The following is a 24,373-nucleotide window of genomic DNA, read 5'->3' as shown; positions in this document are numbered from 1 at the left end:
AGTATTTTTTTTCTTCATAATTGTCCCAAAAGTATTTCTGAAACCTGACCACATTTTTTCCCCTTAGTGCTGATTTCAGAAATATGCTCCTAATGTAATTTGCGTGCATTTTTCAGGCTGTGTGGTAGTTACAGACTGTACTGACTCTAGTTACCGAACGCAATTACTTAAAAAAAAACTATGCTGATAGTCCATTTAGATTTATTATTTTCTAAGTAAAGACTTGGCAGTGAACAGTTGCAAGAGAATTACAAAAAAACATGAATTTTTTAAGATAGTAGTAACATTTATGCAACTGAATTTCACAATGCCACGTAATCCACAACACGTAAGAGCATAGATTGCGGTGTTTTCAGTCAATTAATGATCATTTACGGGTGTGGGAGGAAACCGGAGGACCTGCAAAAAATCGACTCGTGCGAGGGGGCAACACTTTATCCCATCCAAATGGAATATATTGAAATTCGCTTGCACTTTGCCATACCGCCTCCTGGTGAGCCAGGATATGGCACCACGATGCTCACGGAAAGGGAATTTCGCAACGTTTTTGTGATCCACCACCCTCACCTCCACAGGGCTAATGGCAGGCGTGTTCCTCTTCATGGCCTTCATTGCAAGCAGGTGAGCAGCTCTTTCTCAAGGTGGGCCTTACCACTTTCATAACAGTGATATTTAAATTCAGATATAAAAACGAAAACTATTTCGTATTTTACCAGGTAAGGCCCACTGAGCTATATTGCTCTTTTTCAGAAGCAACCTGGCCACAAATGATAGCTCAACGAAGTGGCTCAGCAAGTGGAAATTTATAGCAGGCAAATACTCTAAACGCGCGTTGATTCTAAATGTGGAGTGAAAAACTGTAGGACCCGGAGAAAAATCCACGCCACCACGGGGAGAGAGACGCGCAAACTTAAAATATACAGCAGTAGCAGCAGGCGTCGTTAGGGTCGGGATCGAAGCCACGACCACTTCCACAGCAGACAAGGGAATTACAAAAAAACATGAATTTTTTAAGATAGTAGTAACATTTATGCAACTGAATTTCACAATGCCACGTAATCCACAACACGTAAGAGCATAGATTGCGGTGTTTTCAGTCAATTAATGATCATTTACGGGTGTGGGAGGAAACCGGAGGACCTGCAAAAAATCGACTCGTGCGAGGGGGCAACACTTTATCCCATCCAAATGGAATATATTGAAATTCGCTTGCACTTTGCCATACCGCCTCCTGGTGAGCCAGGATATGGCACCACGATGCTCACGGAAAGGGAATTTCGCAACGTTTTTGTGATCCACCACCCTCACCTCCACAGGGCTAATGGCAGGCGTGTTCCTCTTCATGGCCTTCATTGCAAGCAGGTGAGCAGCTCTTTCTCAAGGTGGGCCTTACCACTTTCATAACAGTGATATTTAAATTCAGATATAAAAACGAAAACTATTTCGTATTTTACCAGGTAAGGCCCACTGAGCTATATTGCTCTTTTTCAGAAGCAACCTGGCCACAAATGATAGCTCAACGAAGTGGCTCAGCAAGTGGAAATTTATAGCAGGCAAATACTCTAAACGCGCGTTGATTCTAAATGTGGAGTGAAAAACTGTAGGACCCGGAGAAAAATCCACGCCACCACGGGGAGAGAGACGTGCAAACTTAAAATATACAGCAGTAGCAGCAGGCGTCGTTAGGGTCGGGATCGAAGCCACGACCACTTCCACAGCAGACAAGGGAATTAATATTTCGCTACTGTAGCGCCATATCTTAAAACACGGCTCGTACACAAACATATAAAAAGCATAAATACAAACAAAATATTTGACGTAATATTGTTGGCTATTTGCAGGTGTTATATTTTATATATGACAAAACCCCACAATATCCCACTCTTGTGTGTTATTTCATGGGGTCTTTAACTTCCATTCTATAGCAGGTTGTGTGTTTTGGCAAAAATCCTCATGGAAAAACACAGGCATGCAGGAGTGGAACTGAAAGTCCAGACTCAATGAAAATTGATCCATCGGTACTCACGTAGCCTGTAATGAATGCGATGCAAGCACCCAGTACCTGGACCACCAGACTAATCATACATTGCATATGCATCGTTATTTTCGTTGCGCGAATCTGCGTTTGCGCGAGGAACAAACGGTTAATTTAATTTTTCATTATCGAGTAAACTCGTTACGTTTTGTGCGTGCGTCATGGATAACAGGATTTATGTCTTGATCGAGAAGGATGGTTAACTCCAATTAGCTAAACGAAGATATAATGGCTCCAGTGCTGGTAGCTGAACAAGTCACCTTGGACAGGAATTGGATCATTGTCTCTTGCAACGTACAGAGTGGTCCAAGTTCTGTCTCCGTGTCCACTGTGTGTTAGGCCACGAAGCAAACGTACATTGGCAGAATTTGCCGCTCATAGCCCCTGAGATGGCTGTGAGATGGCCCGTGATACAATTACAATTATAGGCGCACAATCGTTACCAAATCGTTTTGATTCTTTAGGTAAGCACAGAGTGTGGAATTTGAACCTGACTTTGGCCCGGGCCTCATGGTAATTGCCGTAACACACGACGACATTGACACGCAGAGGTAAGTTGCCTGATAATGTTTGTGTTGTTGAGTGCAGTAACATTTCGTAGTGGTACGCTACACACAATATCACGTCTGTCTTGAACTCAGGGACGGACTTCAGTCCATGTTTGAACTTCACGCTAATTTGGAACATCTTCCCTTGGCGCCGCACCAACATTATAGCCATGACATCATTTTTTTAATTCTCAGCTTATAGCCACCCTGAAAGTATAAAAAAAAACGTTAGGCGTGGTGTTGGCAGCGGTGTACAAGCACAGCCTGAAAAACACCCCGGCACCATGGTGAACAAGACTGTCTTACAACAACAACAACAAAACGGCATGCTAACATGTCTATCTCTTTAACATGCTTTGGTGAAAAAGAGTCATTGGCAACACCATCGTTCCCCTGTCAATCACGCGCATACGGGCGCAGCTCTGCCAATTGGTGGCTCACGCCAAGGGCTGGCAAAAAGGGCCTGGGCTAAAAGTAGGTCAAGAGACACCCCCCCCCCCCCCCCACTGGTGAGTGTTTGGCCTACTCTTCCATACTGGACAGATGTCTTAGAAGTGGTGGGGGTAGCCACACTTTACCCCACCGCACGAGACCTGCAGACAGGCGACCTGCAGTGTGCCCATTTATACCGCTGGGTGGACAGAGGTGGGCAGATTCTAAAGTAAATTGTGTAATAGATGACATTTCAGCCCTTCTTCACAGCACAGTCGGCCAGAGAGGTTTGAGTGGCATCAACTGTAATACTATATGCACCGGGGGATGCTTTGGTCAGAACCACACCCGGCTGCCTTTGTCTCCTCAATGCTGATGTTTACACACTGCATCAGGTACTCATTTGAGGCTGAGTCGACCTAGGTAAGGCCCAGGACCGGTTGAGATCATCTTCACTGGGGTTGGCCTACTGCTCGCCACACACACGTACACACAGACCTACACACACACACCTACACACACACACCTACACACACACACTTACACACACACACCTACACACGTACAAACAGACCGACACACACACACACGTGCACACAGACCTACAAAGATCCCCCGTATAGCCTTAACAGACTGTAGGGGCAAGTGCTGTTAGCGAGCATCTATGAAGGCCGGAACGGTACACGAGGAGGTGAGTGGCCAGCACCACGCCCTACCGCCTTTGTCTCCCCAGTGGCGATGTTTACACCCCGCACCAGGTACTCATTTAAGGCTGAGTCGACCTAGGGGAGGCCCAGGACCTGTTCAGATAATCGTCACTGGTGTTGGCCGTGAGCGGGAATTGAACCCGGGTCGCCAGGTTCATAGCGCAGCGTAGCGCTAACCGCTACACTACCTACACACACACGTACACACAAACTACACACACATACACACAGACGTACACACGCACGCGCATAGACGTACACACAGACGTCACACACAGACGTACACACACGTACACACACACACAGACGTACACACACACGCGCACACACACACGCGTACACACACACACGCGTACACACACACACACGCGTACACACACACACGCGTACACACACACACACACGCGTACACACACACACACGCATACACACACACACACGCGTACACACACACACACACGCGTACACACACACACACACGTACACACACACGCACGTACACACACACACACGTACGCACACACACACACGCACGTACACACACACACGCGCACACACACACGTACACACGCACACACGCACACACACACACACACACGTACACACACACACGTACACGCACACACACGCACACACACACACGTACACACACACACACACGTACACACACACACACACGTACAAAAGACAAAGATCCCCCGTATAGCCTGAACAGACTGTAGGGGCAAGTGCTGTTAGCGAGCACCTATGAAGGCCGGAACGGTACACGAGGGGGTGGGTGGCCAGCACCACGCCCGACCGCCTTTGTCTCCCTAGTGGCGATGTTTACACACCGCACCAGGTACTCATTTAAGGCTGAGTCGACCTAGGGGAGGCCCAGGACCGTTTCAGATAATCGTCACTGGTGTTAGCCGTGAGCGGGAATCGAACCCGGGTCGCCAGGTTCATAGCGCAGCGCGCTAACCGCTACACTACCGCTCCCCACGTACACACACACACGTACACACACACACACACGTACACGCCAAACTGTCGGCAAAACGAATGTGGTCTTGCTGGCACCAACTCCCCCGTGCCAGGCGCAGTCCAGCCCTCCTCACACAGCCACCCCAGTGCGTTTGCCCCCCCCCCCCCACCTGATTGATGAGGCCTCGAGCAGTGTGGGCTCCTGGGAAACAGGGGTCATACGCTGACCCCTTGCCTGTGGCACAGAGACAGAGAGAGTTGACGGGCTGCACCCTTTGTGAGCGAGCATCCCGGGGCGTTAAGTGTTTACACAATGCCAACGTGTGAGCGCGTACTCCCCACCACGCAAGGCAAATGGACTAATTATTGATTCATTCATTATCTTCACCTACAAATGTACATGTTGCACGAATGTACGTAGAGTAGATATCGCGTGCGGTGTCGGGCTATGCCCACGACCATCAACCTCAGTGGCAAAGTCCAGTGGAGAGCAATGACTGTTTACTTAGGGTCGGGATCTTATGAGAGTTTAGCTTGAGACTTACAGCAATTTGGAACTTTAAGCGGACTCTGCTCTATGAGAAAAACCACTAAACCTCTCAGTCGTAATTTTAGGGCAAAATGCAGAAATTTTGGCATTAGGGTATTTTAGTTAGTGTATAAGCAATCTCAACTACAGTTGTGTAAAATGCTATCTTACTAAATTATTGATGTCAGGTTGCCATCGCATATTTTAGACGGAAACTATCAAACGATGTTCATAGTTTTGAACATATATTAAATGTAGATGGAGCATAACTTTAAAATAAAATGGCACCTCACATGTGTTTACAGGGGTTACGGTTGGTTTGGAAAAACAGGACAGCATACAGACAAGCACACGAACTATAATGCAACTAATTATTTGGTCATAGTACGTTGGCAGTGGTGCACACACGTAAGATAACAACTTTCATTCATGAACAATATTATTTTAAGAAATACATAATAGGTGACGTTTTGGGCAAAGGGCCTGCTTCATATTGCTCAAAACTTGTTATTGAATTGGGTGCAATTGTAACAGCTATAATTATCAGACGAGTCCATCGAACCGTTCATAATCATTGGGTTCACTGCAGCTCAAAGACTCGGTCCTACAAGGCGTGGTGGGAGTCAGGTAGAGATGTCCCATGTGTATGCTCGGCGTTTAAGAGCCTGAAGACCGGGGTCGGTGATCTCACCGACAATGTGTCCATCAGGGAGGCAGTTCCATATCCGGACAGCCGAGTTACCGGTCACACACCGTGTGCGCGTTTTCCGTTGAAGGCGGCGTTACGAACGAATGCATTCAGTTTCAACTGGAACGCAGCTTACCTTCAAGACAATGTTACGGCAAACGTGTTGTTGCCAACGTGCCAAATAAACTCGAGTGAGAAACGAATGCCAGTGCAGATTGTATTTTTCACTTCCCGTCTGTAAGTGCGTGTTGATGTGTAAAACAGTTTTCAGATAAAACTCTCACGGCACCCAGCACCTGAGAACTGAATCTGCTAAAGGTAATGAATAACTTTTATGGATTTCGCTACATTTGATAGGCGGGTCGACATCGTCAGCACACGAACAAAGACAGGCCGCTGCTGGGTGAACTGTCTAGAGGTGAGCATGGCGCGTAAAAGGCACTGGTGTGGCCACACACCATGCCCTACCACCTTTGTCTCCCCAATACCGATGGTTACACACGAAATCCGATACTCGTTCAAGACTACCTTGGGGAGATCCGAGACAATCACCGACACCGCTCGCCACTGGCATTAGCCGTGGCTTGGACTCGAACTAAGGTCCCCAATTTACTCGTGCAGTCAGTAAAACAAACCACTACACCATCACTTCCTACACACACAGACACAGCAAGAATACTCAGTTGACATGAAAGAAAAGTTTCTTTAATTGAAAATCTGGAAGCAGAGAGCACCGCGTTTGCTAATTGCTATTCTGCCAGTGAACCACACGATTCCCACCAGCTTGTATCGACAGGCAACACTTGCATCTCCATGTACACGCTAAGCCCACACACTATGTACAACATTCACACTCTCAATGCCATCGGCCAAAAACGCCAACAATATAAAAGCTCCAAATTTGTAAAAAATGAAGCAAGAAAAAAAACGTCACTTTCAACAATTAACTTGCGATTTATGTTTAGTTTTGGCAGTACCACGAGTAATTATTACACCGAGCTGGTTGTTGGGAGGGTTTATTCATCTCTTCACTCTGAAATAGCAGGAGGGCGACGTAGCTGCGTTGTTGTTGTTGTTGTCTGTTCGTGGAGAAGAGACGCTGCAGCAAAAACAATGCAGTATATAAAAGTGCTGATAAAGATCTTCCATTACATTCAAGCCCGCTCTGTATTGCATCGGCCAATGCAGCCAATTAAGTTGAAACTCTACTACAAAGAATAAAACGAGCAGATGTAGTACGTACCAAACACTGGCAGTGGTTTTAACAAAGTGTATTGGGTTGTGTTCTGCACTTTAATTTGTACTTAAAAAAGCATTGTTTTTCACGCGAGACGTTTAATGCAATTATATATATGATATTTTAACTTTTCCCCCTTTGCTCCCCCATCATCACATTTTTCAATATAAATACTTTCTTTTGAATGCTTCGTTTAGCACAACAGTAAAATTCGCGAGTGATTTGCCAAAATGTAAAAAGATATCAGGTGAATGTATGTTTTTAATACCAAAGAGGCAATCAATGCTTTATTTGCAGCTGAATTTTTTTTTTAAAAGACAAATTCTTTATTCAGGAGGAATGGTTAGTTTTTGTCATTGTGGAAAAACAGAAGCTAGTTAAAATGTGCAATTAAAATGATTCCAGAGCACAGGACCTCATAGATTTTAAACTTCCTGAATCAATGAATGACTCAGCTTCTCACCTATCCTTATTTATTAAGAAATAATTTAAGTGTTGCAGGCAAAAGCTACGGTTCTGTACCATTTCTCGACAATTCCGCTGATGAACAGGACCTAAAACATGTTTAAATTAGATCTTGCACAAAATATGAATCGACACTTTTATGTCCGTTAATTATTATTCTTTAAAAAAAGCTTCCCACTTAAAACCAAGTAATTGCACTGCAGTTTTCTCCATAGTAAATGATCGCACCAACTATGCAGAGTTGTGTTTTCTTAGCTGATAACTTTTGGCAGTAAAACAGGCAGCGGAAGCGGTAGCTGTGATTAGTCTGAAGTCAGCGGAAGAACGGAAACGGGGAACAAAACGGCGACGTAGGTTTTTGCGGTTTGGCGGTACCATCTCTCCCCTCCCCCCCCCCCCCCCCCACATGCATTTGTTAGGCACGACGTGCGGCATTTCCCTCCACGTGCTGGGAGCACGCCACACCTGCCGGGGAAAAAACCCCGCATCAGTCCTCTCGAAGCTCCCGGGCACGTGCAGTGAAACGTGAGGAATCGTGCTGAACAACAACAACGACACCACGCGCCCGGCACGACCCCACGACACGTCAGAGAGAAGCACGTTTCTGTCCATCGTGGTGGCGGGCACACGCGTCACAGTCCTCCATTCTCCAACCGGAGCGACCAAGAGTCTCTTCCGCCTGAACGGCCACCTTCAGTCGAGCTGCAGCTCGCAGGGATTGTCTCCGGTGGATCGTGCCTGCTCGTATGCCCTCCTGAACCCTTCGTACCAGGGCGCGCAGCCAAGCCACGCCTGACCAAAGTGCAGCCCTCCGGTGAAGAGGAACGTGCCTTCGCCGTGCTTCACACCGCACCAAAGCGGCGTCCGCACCTCCCCCAGCATCCTCGGCTCGTCTCCCAGAGTCCTCTGCTGCTCTCCCAGAGTTCTCGCCCCATCCCCCGCAGTCCTTTGCTGCTGAAAAATCTCCTCTTTTTGCTGGAATACTTTGACGACGGAGACTCTGACGATGGACTGGCCTTCTCCCTTGTCGTGTGACACAGACGTGATTTCACCCTTTGCCACTGCGAGCGAAAAAGGAGAAAACTCAAAGTTAGAATACATACAAGCAACCGCGAATGGATTTATCTTAAAAAAACTGCCCTCTACAGCTTTTCATGCAGACCCATGGGTAAATGGCAATAACATTATCCAAAAAAATCTAGAGATTTGTTGCATGGAGTCCTCCAAAGTATCGTCGTCACTGGTTTTATGGATAAAACAAATCAGTTCCTCAGCAGTGTGTAGAAATAAGCTCTGTATGTAACTCTGCTCTAGCCTTTCAGAATGCAGCAATTACTTTAATTAGGGGGGTCATGATTACCAGTGAATGCCAAAACAAATTGAACTTTTTCCACTTGAGACCATTCAATGAAAGAGCGACCTGTCCCCTACATAAAACAGAGCAAGTACTGGAAGGTAATGTTATGTGCAGAATAACATGTGAAGGTACGAATGCACTTTCCATCGGAGCACGCAATTTCCACCAATGGCTCAATCCCCAAAAAAGAAAGTGAACACGGCGCTCACGGATGCAGCTCTGCCTCTTTGACACCTGTGACATGGATTTACGAAAGCCACATCTACGCGGCACGAAGCGCGATCCTGGGCAATGCGAGCAGACAGCGACGCGCCCGTGGCGAAGCGTACGCAAGCTAAAACGAGGGTCTGGACGCGAGCTGGCGTGCCGCCACGCGCCCGCCCGCCCACTCGATAGCTTGCAGGTGGCGCTGGATGCACACACAGCCGCAGCTGCGGTGGAGCCTGCAGCCAAGGCAAGAGGGGATGGCCGCTAACTCAGACTGCTTAAGTGTAGGAAATGATGACCCTGCCTCGTGACTCTGCGGGCGCTCGGCCAGTCGGCTTGCCCATATCCATCCCCCCCGGCCCATCTCCATCTCTCTCCCTCCATCCTACTCATTCTCCTCCACCCCCTCCCTCTGCCCCCCCCCCCCCCCCCACTACTCTGCACACAGCATATCTATCATTCCACCAGCCTCAGCGGGTTCGGGAGTAGTGTTACGCTAACTAGTGGAAAGTCCACGCGGCTCTCCGATGGCTCAAGTACAAGGCCCCCCTGACCTCTCTCTGCCACCAGAGACCTCAGAAGGGCGACGCAGGAGCATCGATCACTGAACACGGCGGCTCGCTGCGGGCCGAAGGGGGTTGGCTGTTGTTGTTTACCGGCCACGTCTCTGCTGCGTGCTGGGCTGCAGCAGGCAGCAGTGCACGCCTCGTGCATTCTAAGAGGCAGCAGGGGCGAGGACTGCGGTGACGGACAGGGTGAAACCCTGCCAAGTTCTCTGCTCGCTCACGCTGCCGGAAAAGGTCGTAATTGCTGCTTCTTAACGTCCAAGATGTGGCACTAATTTCATCTGTGTTTATGGGCTTTGAGGAATCTGATATTGCTGCAGAAACCTCAAGCCACCCCCCCCCCCACCCCCGCATATAATTGTGAAAGCATTGTTTGTTTAAATATGATGAAAGTAACAAATAATAGTGATACCGTAGATGTTAATCAAAAGTTATATTCACAGTATGAAGTTTAATAAATAAAAACCTAAATTATGGGATTTACACACTCATTTATGTGACTGTTATACACTGTACACCTTACATTGTAGCATTTACTTTGTGTAGATGTAACTTTGAACAACCAAAACGTTTATATTTTATACTTAAATTCTAATATTTCGAGTTTACCAGCGTCCTGTATAAAAGAAAGTTCTGGAGTACACATTACCATATCAGAGACGTTAAAATGTAAACTTTCCTAAAGCAACATTTCAGAGTGGAACACCAGGCGTTGCATCATCAGTGCGGTGTTTTTGGCATCTGGGAGGGGGGGGGATGGACACGAGGCAGTGGAGTGGATGATCAAAGAGGCCACTCGTTACACCAGGCCAGGCCACACCAACATCCACCCCACAGCCCTCCTCGTAAATCTGCGCCACAGCAGGTGGCCCCCCGAGAGTCCGTAGCTGAAGCAATAAGCGCCGATACTCCCGATGGGTTCAGATCTTTATTTGTCCTGCCCTGTGTCTTCCCGTGGCGTTTAGTAAACAGCCATTTGCCCCAGTATGTCTTGACTATGTGGTGACAGGGCTGGCAGTGTGGTGTGAAAAGTGGCTCCCAATCAACAGTGGTCAGCATGGGGTCCCTTTAAACAAATGCAGCAGGGATTGAGCGGTTTACCAAAAAGCGCAACTTTCATATTCGTGAGCGTACTTAAACAAAATAATGCAGAGTGGGACGTTTAACGCCTCAACCATTGCCTGTTTCACGCACCAAACGTTTTAATATATTATTCACGATTATAAAATGTTCACGCAACTTCTTTAAAACTGAATGCTGCTTGTTTACAACTAGGCCCTCTGTTCTTCTGGGTAAATTTTGACTGAAACCACCACAAGTGCACACAGCAGCCACACTATTCAGCTACTTTTCTCTGTTTAGGCTAGGGGGCTGTCTTAAATACAACTTTACTTATCCCCTTCTAACTGTATGACTACTAAATAATAAAGTTAATTATAATGTATCGCCCTTTATTGAGCCAATGCTGGATGAACGCCTCGCCATGCCACATGGGTCACGAAGGTTTTTGACCATACTTCACCATGCTGGCGAGTGCGGGTTGGGGAAGGGGAGACGCACGACGGCTTCAGATATCACTAGCGTCCAACTCGGGCCGTTATGTCCGTCGCGCAGTGCGCCAACCACTACGCCACCGCTACTAAACGAGTACAAAGGGCGCAGATAGCGTCACGAGACCTTCGACCGCCGGGCAGTGTGCGTCATTCAGTCTGCCCACCGTAAGCTTCCTCGCTGGCGTGTCCCCATCCACCAATCGGCCACACAACCTTGGACTTTGCGCGTTGACGGATAACAGCAGGTGAGTGCGCCACTGTGCCCCGGACGCACCGATGGGGAGAGACCCGAATAGGACGGTGCATTTGCATGCGAGTGGGATTTGGAGGCAACGGGGTTTGTTTGACTCACCAAAGTCACTGACGCAGGCAGCCATCAGCATTTCCGCATCGCTGCAGGGTCTGCAGGCATCTACGGACAAAGACATTGTATCATTTGAGCACCCAATCGATTGCTTGCGTGTGCAACTCACGGACGCCGGCATGCAATATTTGCGCTGCTTTGGGGTGAAAAGTCGCATTGCAAGACATTCACGGCAGGAGAGAAAGAAGGCTTTAGAAAATTAACAAATACAGTCACAAATGCAGATATTTATCAGCAGAATAACTTGTTGCTGTGTGCTTGAAGTTCAAACATTCTGCTGCTTGCTTTTGAATGGCCTGTACTCGTGACATGCCAGAATGGCTAAATGGTTGTGCTCCAACAGAACTTGTACGTATGCATGTTAAAAACTTATTTTTTACCGTACGTAACCTACAGTGCTCAACGGAGGTGTGAGGCAAGGACAACAAACCAAACGCATGAAAAAACTTGGTGTATATGACCGACTAGACCGCCCAACTAAAAGGGGCAACAATCAACATTAATGATGAATTTCTTGGCCCAATATTTATTTTATTTTGGCGGACAGCAAAACGTGACCTTACGACAGCGCACGGACAAAGCCGAACGACCTTCTCCACCGCGCAAATGAAGTCGGACAAAGACAGTCCGAAGACGGCTTAAACATTAAACCCGAGACATTAACCCATTTAACAGCATGTTCGACTCATGCCTCCGACTGCGAACTGGGCTGCATCGCCACAGTTTAGATTAACATCTTAAAAGCTTTCCTGCAGTCGCCGGGTCGAGCAGATACGGGACTGGGTGGGTGGGGTGGGGGTGGAAGACAATGGTTCATCCTCGGGAGGATCCAAGCTTTTGAAAGGACCGATTCCATGGCGGCGGTGTTGCTGCCCGCCACCCCCCCCTACCCACAGCTGTGGCATGAATGGCAGAGCTGGTCACACATCGGGCGAGCGGGGGTGCCAGGCAGATTGATGGGCTCTGACTTGTTTGCGGAGGAGCATCCCAGCGGGGTGGTAAACATCGGCTCAAACTCCCAGATATAAATTTGGGAAGGCGGACAGCGCCCCCCCGCCCGCCCGCCCCCCCCCCCCCCTGCCCGCACCCTGAGAAAGCGTTACTCTTTCTCGCAGCAGAGCGCTTGGAAAAGGGCCCTCCCCCCCAACGTTGCATTGCTCACGCCGAGAGCACACAAGGGCAGCACAAAGGTAATTTAAAACGTGCGTCGTTGCGGCTGTAATTAAAATACAGTGAGTGTATAATAAAGATGTGTTTTTTTAAGCACGCGTGCAAAGAAAATACCGCTTCGCTTATTGCTCTCCATGATCTGTTTTCAATTTAGGAACTCGTAATTTGCAGTGCATCCTGCCAAAAGGCAACTTAAAGGTGGAGGGGGTGGGGTGAAACCGCAATACTCTTTACATTGTTCGGGGAGAAAAAGCAAATAGGGGAGTTCAGACGAGATCCTTGCTTGATCCAAAGACAATGGGGGGTAGATGGCGTCCCCACTCTTATTGCTCGTGTAGCATGTGGCTTTTGTTGCAAAGGTATACACGAGCAGTAAATGATCAACCCCTCCCTTTTTGTCATCCACCGCTGTTCGGATAAAGAGTCAAACGCTGCCCACTGCAAGGGAGCAAGCAGCAGCACGTGCCCGTGGCACGGTAGAAGAAGGCGAGCGACCTGGCCTCTGGTGAGAGGCAAGGTGCCGCAGTGGGCTTCACTGCACCCAGAGATGCAAGCACGTCTCTTGCTCGCACAGCGGCCTCGTGCAGACATGTTGCGGGGCATATGCCTTGCGCGCAGCCCGATTGAAAACACCTGCCGGAGGCACATGCCGTTACCTGCGTCACGATTTGAAGAACTGGTATAGCGGTGTACGGTAATAGAGATTGAATGAAAATAGAATTCAACCCAAGGCAAATCTGTGGAGAGGAAATATACAGGAAACTGCTTTGACCTGCAGTAATCCAAAAGGCTGGCCGATATTTAGCCAGAAGCACTGTATTTTGAATTGCTTCTCCGCGCGCATTCAACTCATCTCGCTGCCACGGAAAAGGGAGTCCGCAAAGACGTCCCTCTCTCGCCCACCCCTTCAGCACCCCCCCCCCCCCCCCCATCAGAGCCCCGAGCTGAAGAGACCGCTCACAAAGGCCTTCATTATTGGCGCTCATGTTCGCGCTTTCACGCGCCCCGTGCAGACCGCTCTCTCTCTCTCCTCCCGTGCACTCGCAATGCGTGCACGAGAATGCACATGAAGTATCGGGGCACAGTGATTAGAGCTTAGTGCGCTGGGATTACGGATTAGCAGGCGATTCACGCGGGACGAGGCGTGCGGGCAAGGGAGAGGGCCCTCCGAATTGAAGAGAGAGGTGGTGGTGGTGGTGGAGGGGGGTCACATGATCGCAGACTCGAATCGGAGGAGTCAGCGCCTCTTCTCATGTGACCACGGACTTGTGTCTCGCTACATTGAAGCAGGGTGGATTCTTCTTAAACCACCTTCCCTCCAACCACCACCTCCACGAGCGAGAATGATATAAGGTCGTCCAAACATTCGTCTGCAGAATAGGACCGTGGGTGAGCCCAACCCACGAATCGCAATGGGAGCAAAAGAAGGCCCTCGATTCTAACTGCAGTTGGCAATTGCCTGCCAACTCCATAAAACTTACCGCTACATTTGGAGAGGTGGGGGCAAAAAGATGCACTGCTTAGTTTAGATGTTTATTCAACTTTGTATGCAAAACTAACTTTACAACACCCTGCATTGTGGCAGTGAGCCTGGGGCACTTAATAAAGTCTTTTTTGTTCCGAACTCCGGTGAGCTCAGCATTTCCTTAACCATTAAGAATGTTAATTAATACCTGGGCTAAACCCTTAGCAAAAGAGCAAGCGTGTTCCACCTCCTCAATAAATTACCTCCCAGCCCACAGGCAGAGACGGCTCCCTTGAGATAAGCGAACACATTAAGAAAAGCCCACTCCATCTTGTGGATGAGGGGGTGGGAGTGAATCGGCAGGGGAGTGGGTGTATGCAGCTTGGGTGAGGGTGGTGGTGGTGGTGAAGGGAGAATTGTCAGGAAGGGGGGAGAAGGGTAAGGGGGGAGGAGTGCAGAAGAAATGAAAGGTGGACTTAAATTAAACCCAACCCCAGCTGTGTGTACATAGCAAGCAACAAGCCAAACATAGCCCCCAGGAAAAAAGGCTGTCACCAATAATGAAGAATGTTTTTTGCTGGGGATTGCGATGGAAGCCAGATTATCAGTTTCAGCAGCGCAGACGATTTCACATACCACGGTGTCTTTTGTGCCTCTGCTGCCATCGTGCAATTTCGAGGCCCTTGTGTGCGTCCTGCACGTGTGCGAATACTAACTAGGCGAGAGTGCAACGGAGATTGTGCCCCCCCCCCCGCCGCAGCCGAAAAGCCACCGGCGCATTCACAAAATCCCCTGCACTAGATTGGAAGAGAAGCTCCTTGGAATGAGCGTCTGCCACTATGCACACTTATTGATCTCAAATTAATGGTGCGCTCCTCCGAATGCATCCACTTACACAGCTGGTCTTAATACACACACACACTGCAATGGAAAGAAAATCCTCGGAGATGCCAAAGGATTGCAGTTTCACTCGCCGACACGAACATCTGGACACACGCACTTACACATTTTTCTATATCTGACCTCTTATGGCCTCCAGCGTTCAACACGAACAGGGCCTTGCACAACCGCACACACGTCGGTGAGCGGTGCAACATCAACTAGGCAGATGGCCTCCACAACAAGCCTATTACTGCGAGAAGAGAAAATGCACGTTTATTTTTAGCGGGGTGGGGGGGGGGGCTTTAGATTCACCCTCCGTTCAAAAGAGCGCAAAGTTCCGTGTGGTGTTCACACATAACGTGGCACTTGGCTCCTTTTTCCGCGGCTGCTATGTTTACGTTTGGCACACACACGGCGGCGCAGGCGCTTCCATTTGTGCGCGCGTTTCTCAGCCATCTCAGGGCCATAAACTTACGACTGTAAATAAGAGCGTGTTTGCCCCCAAAGCTGGCGCGAGTGAATTTAAAATCAAAGCCCAATGAAGAACCAAGGCAAGGGCCCGGAGTTTATATTACCGCGCTCTCTTTATGAACTTTCCAGGAAAGCATTCCAGCGGCCGAAGAAAATTTTGCAGAGAGAGCAACACATTTTTTTTAAGCTAGCAACAGGAAATAAGACAGTGTTCTTTCACATTTAATAATAAAGTACTCCAAATTAGATTTGGTTCGTGCCCGTATAATATGAAGCAAGATTGATTTGACTTGTGTACTTGTCGATATATTCTTACATCGGACACAAAAACCCCTAAAGAAAACGTCTTCAGACTGGGAAAGGGCCTGAAATATTACTGGCAGAAAAGTACGGTATTGAACTGCTCAATTGCTGCTTGCGAATGGACATCTTACGGATGTTAAACAATGTTCCACCCAAACAGTTGAACACTTCACACGAAAAGCTTGGCTCATAGCTGTGGATAATCCTAAAGAGTAACATATATGATCAATTGGCGAATTGGTGGTTCTATTACAGACCTGTGGCAGGGTGTTATAGCACAATTGAGCCAGTTGAATAGTATCCACAGTTGAATAACTGCATCCGCACAGCAGTGCGATGGGGCATTGCCAAAGGATTTGTGAAATGGTTTTGATCGACCTTTTAAAAAAAAATTGCAACGTGTTTGCTATGCTAGTTTTTAAGCAAAAATGCCATTTAAAAACGAAGATAACTCTGATCACATGAGCAGCATTCATCTTTGCTGACAGACTGTGTTGTAAATTATACATTCCTATGACCCGGGCAAATATTTTTTATGTAGGAACCACTATAGACTTATTGTAAAGTGGCACTCATATGATCGACCCAGTGATAGTTTAATTTAATGGCCCAAAGTGGGATAATATAAATGTTATGTTCCAAAATATTCAATTTATATATATATATACTGTATATGTGAATATGAGATAGTCGTGTTAGCAGGCAGCTTGGCTTGTGGCCCAAGTCACAATTACAAGGTTGCAACTTCAAATGCCGGTTCGACAATGCCTATCATCCCTCGTGGATTGAAATTTGAGTACCGCTTTGTGTGCAGTCCACAGTTCTCATCCATCGGGAAAAACAACAACTCTTCCCTGACGTGGGAATGTCGAACTTTTAGCACTCAGGCTTGATAATGGAGAATTCCTACCACTCTATTGCTGGCATGTATACGAACACACTTGAGTGTATTTTTCACAATACAACCTCGTGGAAAAGGAGATGCCAGGTTTTTCCCCACTGCATAACCCGCTCTGTGTCCGTCGATGTCATACGCAAATGAAAGGAGCGGCTGCCAAACAAGCTCTGACCACGAAGATCCCACACGCCGGCACAGCTTGCATGTCTGTGCCAGTGGAAAAGGAGAAATTCAACCCCAACGAGCACACAGCAGCAGCAGCCAAGGCAGCACTGCAGTGCAGCGACACGGCAGCAGCGGGACAGTGCCAGGTCGCGTGGGCCCTTACCGTCGGGGTCGCCCGCGTCCCGGCCCGGCACGACCACCTGGGCTCCCTCGGGCCGCAGCTCGTAGCGCAGCGCCGTCACCTTGCGGCTGATGTCGGTCTGCGGCACCGCCTGGATGAAGAGCGCCGTGGCGGCCCCTCCGTCGTCGCGCTCGCCGTGGCCCGCGGGCACGCAGTACACGCGGTCAGAGCCGCCCGACGCCTCGTCCACCGCCAGCTGCAGCTCGCCGGGCCGCTCCACGTACACGTTCGCGCCGTGCGAGCCCGGCAGGGGCTTGAGGCACACGACGAGGCGCCCGCCCCGCGCCATCCCCGCCGGCGCGTGCAGCAGCACTCGCAGGGCACCGCTCGGGTAGAGCCACTCGAGCGAGCCCTGCGCGCAGTGCAGCGACAGCTGCACGATGCTCGCCGTGCCCGGAGCGATGAGAGTGTCGGTGAGGCCGCTGCACAACAAAAAGGGTGGGTGGCACATTTGGAATCGCAATGTTTATTCAGACTGGAGGAATCCGATGAGCTATAAAGCTACTTTTGGCAGATGCACACCCAGTAGGGGCACGGGGTCAGAAAGTTACAACAACAAACAAAGCAAAAACACGATAGGAGTACCAAGTATAGTCAAGGGAAGAAATTCACGAAAAATATATTTATTTTTCCCAGGTAAGAACCACTTAGCTTTTAGCTTATTTTCCAAAAGCGACCTGGCCACAAACTATATCTCCACAAAGTGGCTTATCATGTGGAATATATAGTAGCCAAATAATCTAAATAATCTAAACACTAATAACTTAGGGTTCCCCTTCAGAATAAACTCATTTGATGGACTCCGTTTCCACCCACCACCCAGGTTTGAAATGAGAAAATAATTATACAATGCAAAATTCTCCGTCAATCACTTTCTGGATGAAGACCTCTCCACACTGCGCTGACCGTGGAGGTTGTTTGACCATACTTCACCATGCTGGTCAGAGTAGGTTGGAGACCCAGGACTGGCTCAGATATCAATAGCCACTTTTGTTAGATTTGATCGCAAATGGAAAATAGATCGCTGGATTCATAGCACAGTGCGCAAACCACTGTGCCGCATTGCTGCCAATGTTATTAAAATAGCCGGGCGGTGCTGCGGTTTGCGCATAAGACCCAATCGGAAGTTCACATTCGGATCAGGAGCTGACTCAGTCCCAGCTCTGAGGATGACGAGCACAATCTTTTGGAGGATGTGAGCAATTGTTGTCAGACGGAATAGCCATTACCATATGAGCATGGAATTTACACCAACGGCTCAAGGCTGCCAATGGAGATCAGATCCATCCCAATGTTCTTAATATGGAATACTTTGGCGTTTTGATCATCAATGTTACCGATAAGTGTATACATTCCGTCACACATACCCCATTGAATATACTACGGTGTATCGTGAGGGATCAGTGGCAAAATAGCACAACGTGTTATGAACCCGAGGACCTCAGTTTAATTCCCAGCACCAGTTCAGCGAGTTCTGAACTGGTTTACCCTCCCAACCGCTTCAACATACACATCCCAGCGTGATGAAGAAGGATGGTCAAGACAAACTCCGTGAGGAGAGGCCGTCCATCCAGCAGTAAATTTACTGCCGGATGAGCCGTACTTTACATTTTTGTTTGCATAAAAACAAACGTAAACTGAGAGCGAGTGCCACGTGGATGTGGTTGTGTGGGGTGAACATGCTTTTAAACCCGAGCTGAACACAGCTCATTGATTAGGTGAGACAGGTCATGTGAAGCAGAACTCTACATCTGCCTACGCATTTTGCTTAACTGGGAATTTGAATGGAATTTGAATATTTAAATATTTATATTCAAATAGGTTTCGCTTCTGTACGTGTACATATCTAAATGCACTACATATCCATGGTGGGGTATTGTGGGCGATCGCAATGAGATGCGATGGATTTTTTAAAACAATTTATTCTTCACTCATTGACTCCCTCCGTGCAAGTAATGCCACGTGTTATAGGGAACGAAAGCAAACAGAGCACACCTACATAGCCAGGTAAGCAATTGGGTGAGAACATCCGCAAACAGCATGGGTGTGCAGCTATAAATGTGTAACCTCGCTGTAAGCATGCTTGCCTGAGCTACTGAGCTCAGGAACAAAGTTGTCTAGCAACCTCAAAGAGCGTTCGTGTATCAGAAGAAATTATTCGATTCCATCTAAACTAAACAGTTTTCATCTTCTTGGTTTTTTCGGTAAAGTCACGTAGAAGGGAAGTAATAAAATAATAAAAATAAAACATAATAAAATAATTCTCACGACGTTTCGGCTACAACGCAAGCAGCCGTCTTGAGGTATTCAGGTGAAGACGGCTGCTTGCGTTGTAGCCGAAACGTCGTGAGAATTATTTTATTATGTTTTATTTTTATAATTTTATTACTTCCCTTCTACGTGACTTTACCGAAAAAACCAAGAAGATGAATCCCTGCAGTCACGAAAGCTTTAAATCGAAATCTAAACAGTTTTTTTTATTTACCAGGTAAGGCTCACTGAGCTACATGGCTGTTTTTCAGAAGCGACCTCGTTATCACAAATGATAGCCAAATTAAGTGGCTTATCACGTGGAAATGTATAGCAGCCAAATACTCTGAACACGCGTTTCTAAACCGGAGGACCCGGATAAAAATCCACACGACCACGGGGAGAACACGCAAACTCCAAATATACAGCAGGTGTCAGGGTTGGGATCGAACCCATAAACCACCTGAAAACCAAGCAAGGGATTTAACACATCGCCACTGTGGCGCCCCTGTCCAGTTATTGCTTCAAGGACATTTCCACAGGAGGCCTTCTGTTGTTCGGTGGACGTAAAAGACTGAACGTAATTTGCATGACCGATAAAAGTGGGCTGTGGTTTTTACACTTTTATTACTCAACATTGCATTTAAATAGACTGAGATAATTCGACAATGAGAAACTACGTAAAAGCTCATAAAAATGTGATGTAATGTCAGTTTAACACGTAGGCCTTTCGCGACCAATATTATCCGATTATGTAATGTATTTATGCTAGAGTCAACAGTACGGTCTACAACACCAACGAACTCATGAATACACGGATCCCCCCACGGGCGCTTCACCTGCTTAAATAAAGGAACTTAATGGAGCAGGGAACGTCATTGCCTCGCACCTGATTAAACACAATTAACACACGCGAAACGCGAATATCAATGGGGCACTCACGTGGCTGGAAAAGAGAATTAAATCCCGAACTCCGTATGCACAGTTGCTCTATTTGCTCTCCGTGCAAAACAATGGGCTTGTGCAAAATTACACCCCCCCCCCCCCGGTAACTTTTGTTCATCCGTGAATGGAATTCCAAATGAATTGACGAACGTAGAGCCACCCATTCCATTGACATCCCCTCGCCCCCCCCCCCCGTGGTCACGTGCTTTCCCCGTTGGTCTCATAACGGGAGTCCAAGGCTGCTGTAGCGTCGCGATTGCATTCTGCTGCATGCCCACAGGCCCTCCCCGCGGCCGCATCTCGGCCAGAGTCACTGGGCGAAGGGTTAAAGAAGCCGAACGGTGGTGGCCATTCACGAATCAATTTGCTTCAATCAATTGGGGGGCGGGGGGCCTCCTGTGTAGACGTAGGTCTCTCGTAGATGTGCTGCCTTTGGCTGGGCATCGTCGAAGGACCTCGGGCAGTGTTTTTCACATTTTCAGAGGTGGGGGGGGGGGAGCACTTTCGCCGATAAGACATCGTCTGTGTGAGGAGAGTCGCCACGCATTTAAAAAAAAACTGGGGTTTGACAGCCACGATGACGGAGGCGTCTTCACTCTGTGTGTGTGTACTGTGTGTGTGTGTGTACTGTGTGTGTGTGTGCTGTGTGTGCGCTGTGTGTGTGTGTGCTGTGTGTGTGCACTGTTGGGGGCCCGCACACGTCACGGGCCGCACTAAAGGGCACCGGCGCCCCAGTGGCCCGCGGGCCTTGCAACGAAGACCACCAGGCTCGGTTGACGGCCTCTTAGGAATTCAAAATGACGATGTCAAGCCCCTTTAAATGTCCGTGAGCCTATACGGCGATACAAATCCGGCAGGAGCAACGCTAACGCAGAGCTCGACAAACTCGCAACTACGCGCGCTCCGATCTCGTCTCATCTCGGCAGGGCTAAGCCAAGTTCTTGGGATGTGCGAGACCACCTTGTGTCAAACACACTCGTCGTAGGCCCCGTGAGCAGTAGAGGGAAGTGCAGCAAATCCCATCCTTGTGCCCCCCCCCCCAATCTTCACTCACCACTGCCTGCACAGCACGGGGAGGCTCTCATCCAGCAGTGGATTGACACCGACACGTACAATGCGGTCTTCAACACGCCCCCTGCCATTTGCAGGGCGGGAGGTTGGTGGATCAAATTAATATTCGTGAAACTCCTAAAGCCGCTGGCTGCAGAGTGCTCTGAAGTTTTCAAGTTTCAAGTTTATTTATTAGGTATAGCCCTGTGAGCCATTCGGCTCTTGAATCGGGTGCAACCGCAACAAACAGAAAACAAAAACATGAACAAGAAAACATCTTCAAGTGACTATGTGCAAACAGAAAATCCAAGAAAAGACAGCAAAATATTGCAGAAAAATCACCGTACACCAACACTGTGTGCAAAAATCCCAGTGGAATGCAAGTCAAACAACAACAACCACAAGACAACTTAGATTAAGGCCATCAGTCTAACTCTGTACTACAAACAAACATGGCCAAACCAAAAAACTTTTCGAAAATCATCAAAATAAAGCCATAAAAGCAATGAAACAGTGATCATAGGAACTGTGACCGAATTTTCACAATAAACGACGTAAACAACATGTACTACCAAACTCTGCAGCCATAGCTGGCTTGGCTGCAGATGAAGATGGCAGTACAACAACAGATGAAGATGGCAGTACAACAAGTGGGCCGCCAACCAAATCTGTGCGGACCTTTGAGCATCATCCCCCTCGTCTGCGTGGATGGAATTGGCCAAACATCCCAATCTACCAAGCATGGTCGTCCATGGGGGTGTGGGGGGGGGGGCGTGTCCCGGGGCAAATCCCACCGTGTGGGCCCCCCGACGCCTTCAAACTTAAACGGGAAGTATAAAATCTGACACGGTGACGTTGGAGCGCGACCCCCCCCCCCCCCCAAAGCACGAGGCCCAGGGCGGTCGCCCCGATTCGCCGTCCCCTCTAGGGAGGGCTCTGGTAGCAAGTGCTCCACTGAAATACAGTTGCGAGACTCATTGAGACTTTCATGGATAAGATTAGTATTACAAATGCTACCCTAAAGTTGTAATACAATCTTCAGCGCACCATGGGCCAGCGAAAGTGTATGAGAGTCTGTGTGCAACTAATCTCTTTCTCCAACAAATATCTAACGGGAGATGACTCCAACGAATAATCTAGGGGGGTACAACGGCTGTACTATTATCCACGATCGTTTTAAACCCAAACCGTGACTCAATCTTCTTCCAGACAGGGACTGGCGATTGAATGAAGGACGACGTCAACCGATCAATGCAGTATCACGGCCATCATGCCGCCTTGCACCACATTCATTACGATCCCTCCAATAATGTCAGACAAGCGTCTTACTACATCTCCTCGGAGGCGTGGATTTCTCCCACACGCAACAAACCCACCGTTAGGCCTGCTTCAGTATCGTGGACAAGAGATCTCAAGCAGAACTGTTCATAAAACGCAAAAAAGCATTGCAAGTGGCGGTTATGTATTGTAGTGGCGCTGCTGCTATATGCCACAGGTTATATAATATCTAAAGAGGACGGGACGCAATTAACCACAGTGGAAACCGAGAAAGCGAGATGAACTACTCAAAGAGCTAAGGAGGCAACTGCAGGACAAGAACGGAGGAAAGGGGAATTGAAAATAGGGGGGGGGGGGCGAACGAGGCATTTGCTCAGTACCAGTTGGAAGTTACAACACTACCACACACAAACTAAAGCTATTTTAACAACAAAAAACATTTTTATGTTACTAGGTAAGGCTCACGTGGGAGTTTATAGCAGCAAAATACTCTTAAACGCATGTTTCTAAATGTGGAGAGAAAAACTGGAGGACCCGGAAAAAAAATCCACGCGACCACGGGGAGAACATCCAAACTCCAAATATGACATACAACAAGCGTCAGGGGTCGGGATCGAACCCACGACCTCGCCTGTATATCAGCAGGCGAGGGAGTCAACGTCTCAACACCACGCCATGAGCGACGACTGCGTGCATTCAAGTCGTCCGCGTCGCCTTTCATCAACCCAACAGCAAATTACAACCACGCAGTGCCAGAACTAAAACAAGAATAGAGAGAAAGAGAGATGTCACGCGGCATTCATTTGTCCTCCAAGTTATCCCGACCAGCCCCAACCACCACCATCTCGTGCACACAATTAAATCATCACCCCATGCGGTTCGCGTCCTGTTGTTATTATTGTTGTTATTGTTAAAGTTCCACAACACGTACCTGCCCTTCCAGTTGCAGTTGTCGACATGGCACTGCGCCCTGTGCGGGCACAGCAGTAGCAGCAGCAGCGTCAACGTCAGGTAGCAGAGGGCAGCCCAGGCAGGCAGCCTGCACGCCCGCCTCCTCCAGCACGGCATGGCCCTGCACCGCCGGTGATGTTGGTGCGAGCGAGCGGGCTCCTTGATGGAGCACACGGGGGAGGAGATCCACGGAGATCGTCTTGTTCTCGAGCGTGGCACGGTCGTTGATGCTGCTGCTGGCGGTGGTGATGGTTGGTTGGTCCGTAGAAGCAGAACTCTTTTTAAACAAAAGTCGGCTACATTACTCACAACTTCGCACGACCGTGGCGTGCTCCACAAGCGGCACGCTCCTTGACGCGCATTCAAATCTACGTAGACGCAAACTGAGTTTATAGCATAACAAGAAGAGGAACAAAAAGCACTTCTCACAATCCTCTCTCTCTCTCTCTCGCCTCCTACGCGCGGAGTTGGTGCTCGCTGCGCTGCTGCATGCTGGAGGCTGTGGCAACGCGCGGATGTGTGCGCGTGAGTCGTGGGTGCGTCTGTGTGCGCCTGTGTTGCCCTGCGATTGCACCCCTGCGTGTTGTAGCAGGAGTTGAAACGCAGCGGAGTGGGGAGATGGAGGGGTGGGGGGCCGTGCCAGGGTGGGCGGGTGGTCTGGCAAAGATTTCGCGCCCAAAGGCTCTCAGCAAACTTCACACAAAACTTCT

The 24,373-nt window shown here is 48.6% G+C and overlaps 1 protein-coding gene across 1 annotated transcript; it reads right to left on the bottom strand.

Moving 5' to 3' along the window:
- Window positions 1–6,594: 6,594 nt before the first annotated feature.
- On the bottom strand, window positions 6,595–24,310 carry LOC133353494 (meteorin-like protein). The gene is made up of 4 exons (XM_061569780.1): window positions 23,644–24,310; window positions 17,172–17,611; window positions 11,643–11,702; window positions 6,595–8,668 (listed from the first exon to the last, which is right to left on the bottom strand). Exons 1-4 carry the CDS (start codon window positions 23,778–23,780, stop codon window positions 8,301–8,303), a joined length of 1,005 nt encoding a protein of 334 aa, XP_061425764.1. The 5' UTR covers window positions 23,781–24,310; the 3' UTR covers window positions 6,595–8,300.
- Between the last annotated feature and the right edge of the window lie 63 nt (window positions 24,311–24,373).

Source organism: Lethenteron reissneri, chromosome 44 (genome assembly GCF_015708825.2).
Source record: "Lethenteron reissneri isolate LAM-NWPU_2019-01 chromosome 44, ASM1570882v1, whole genome shotgun sequence".
Taxonomy (NCBI): domain Eukaryota; kingdom Metazoa; phylum Chordata; class Hyperoartia; order Petromyzontiformes; family Petromyzontidae; genus Lethenteron; species Lethenteron reissneri.
Note: the sequence above shows the minus strand (reverse complement) of the source record. Positions and strands in the feature narration are given on the sequence as shown.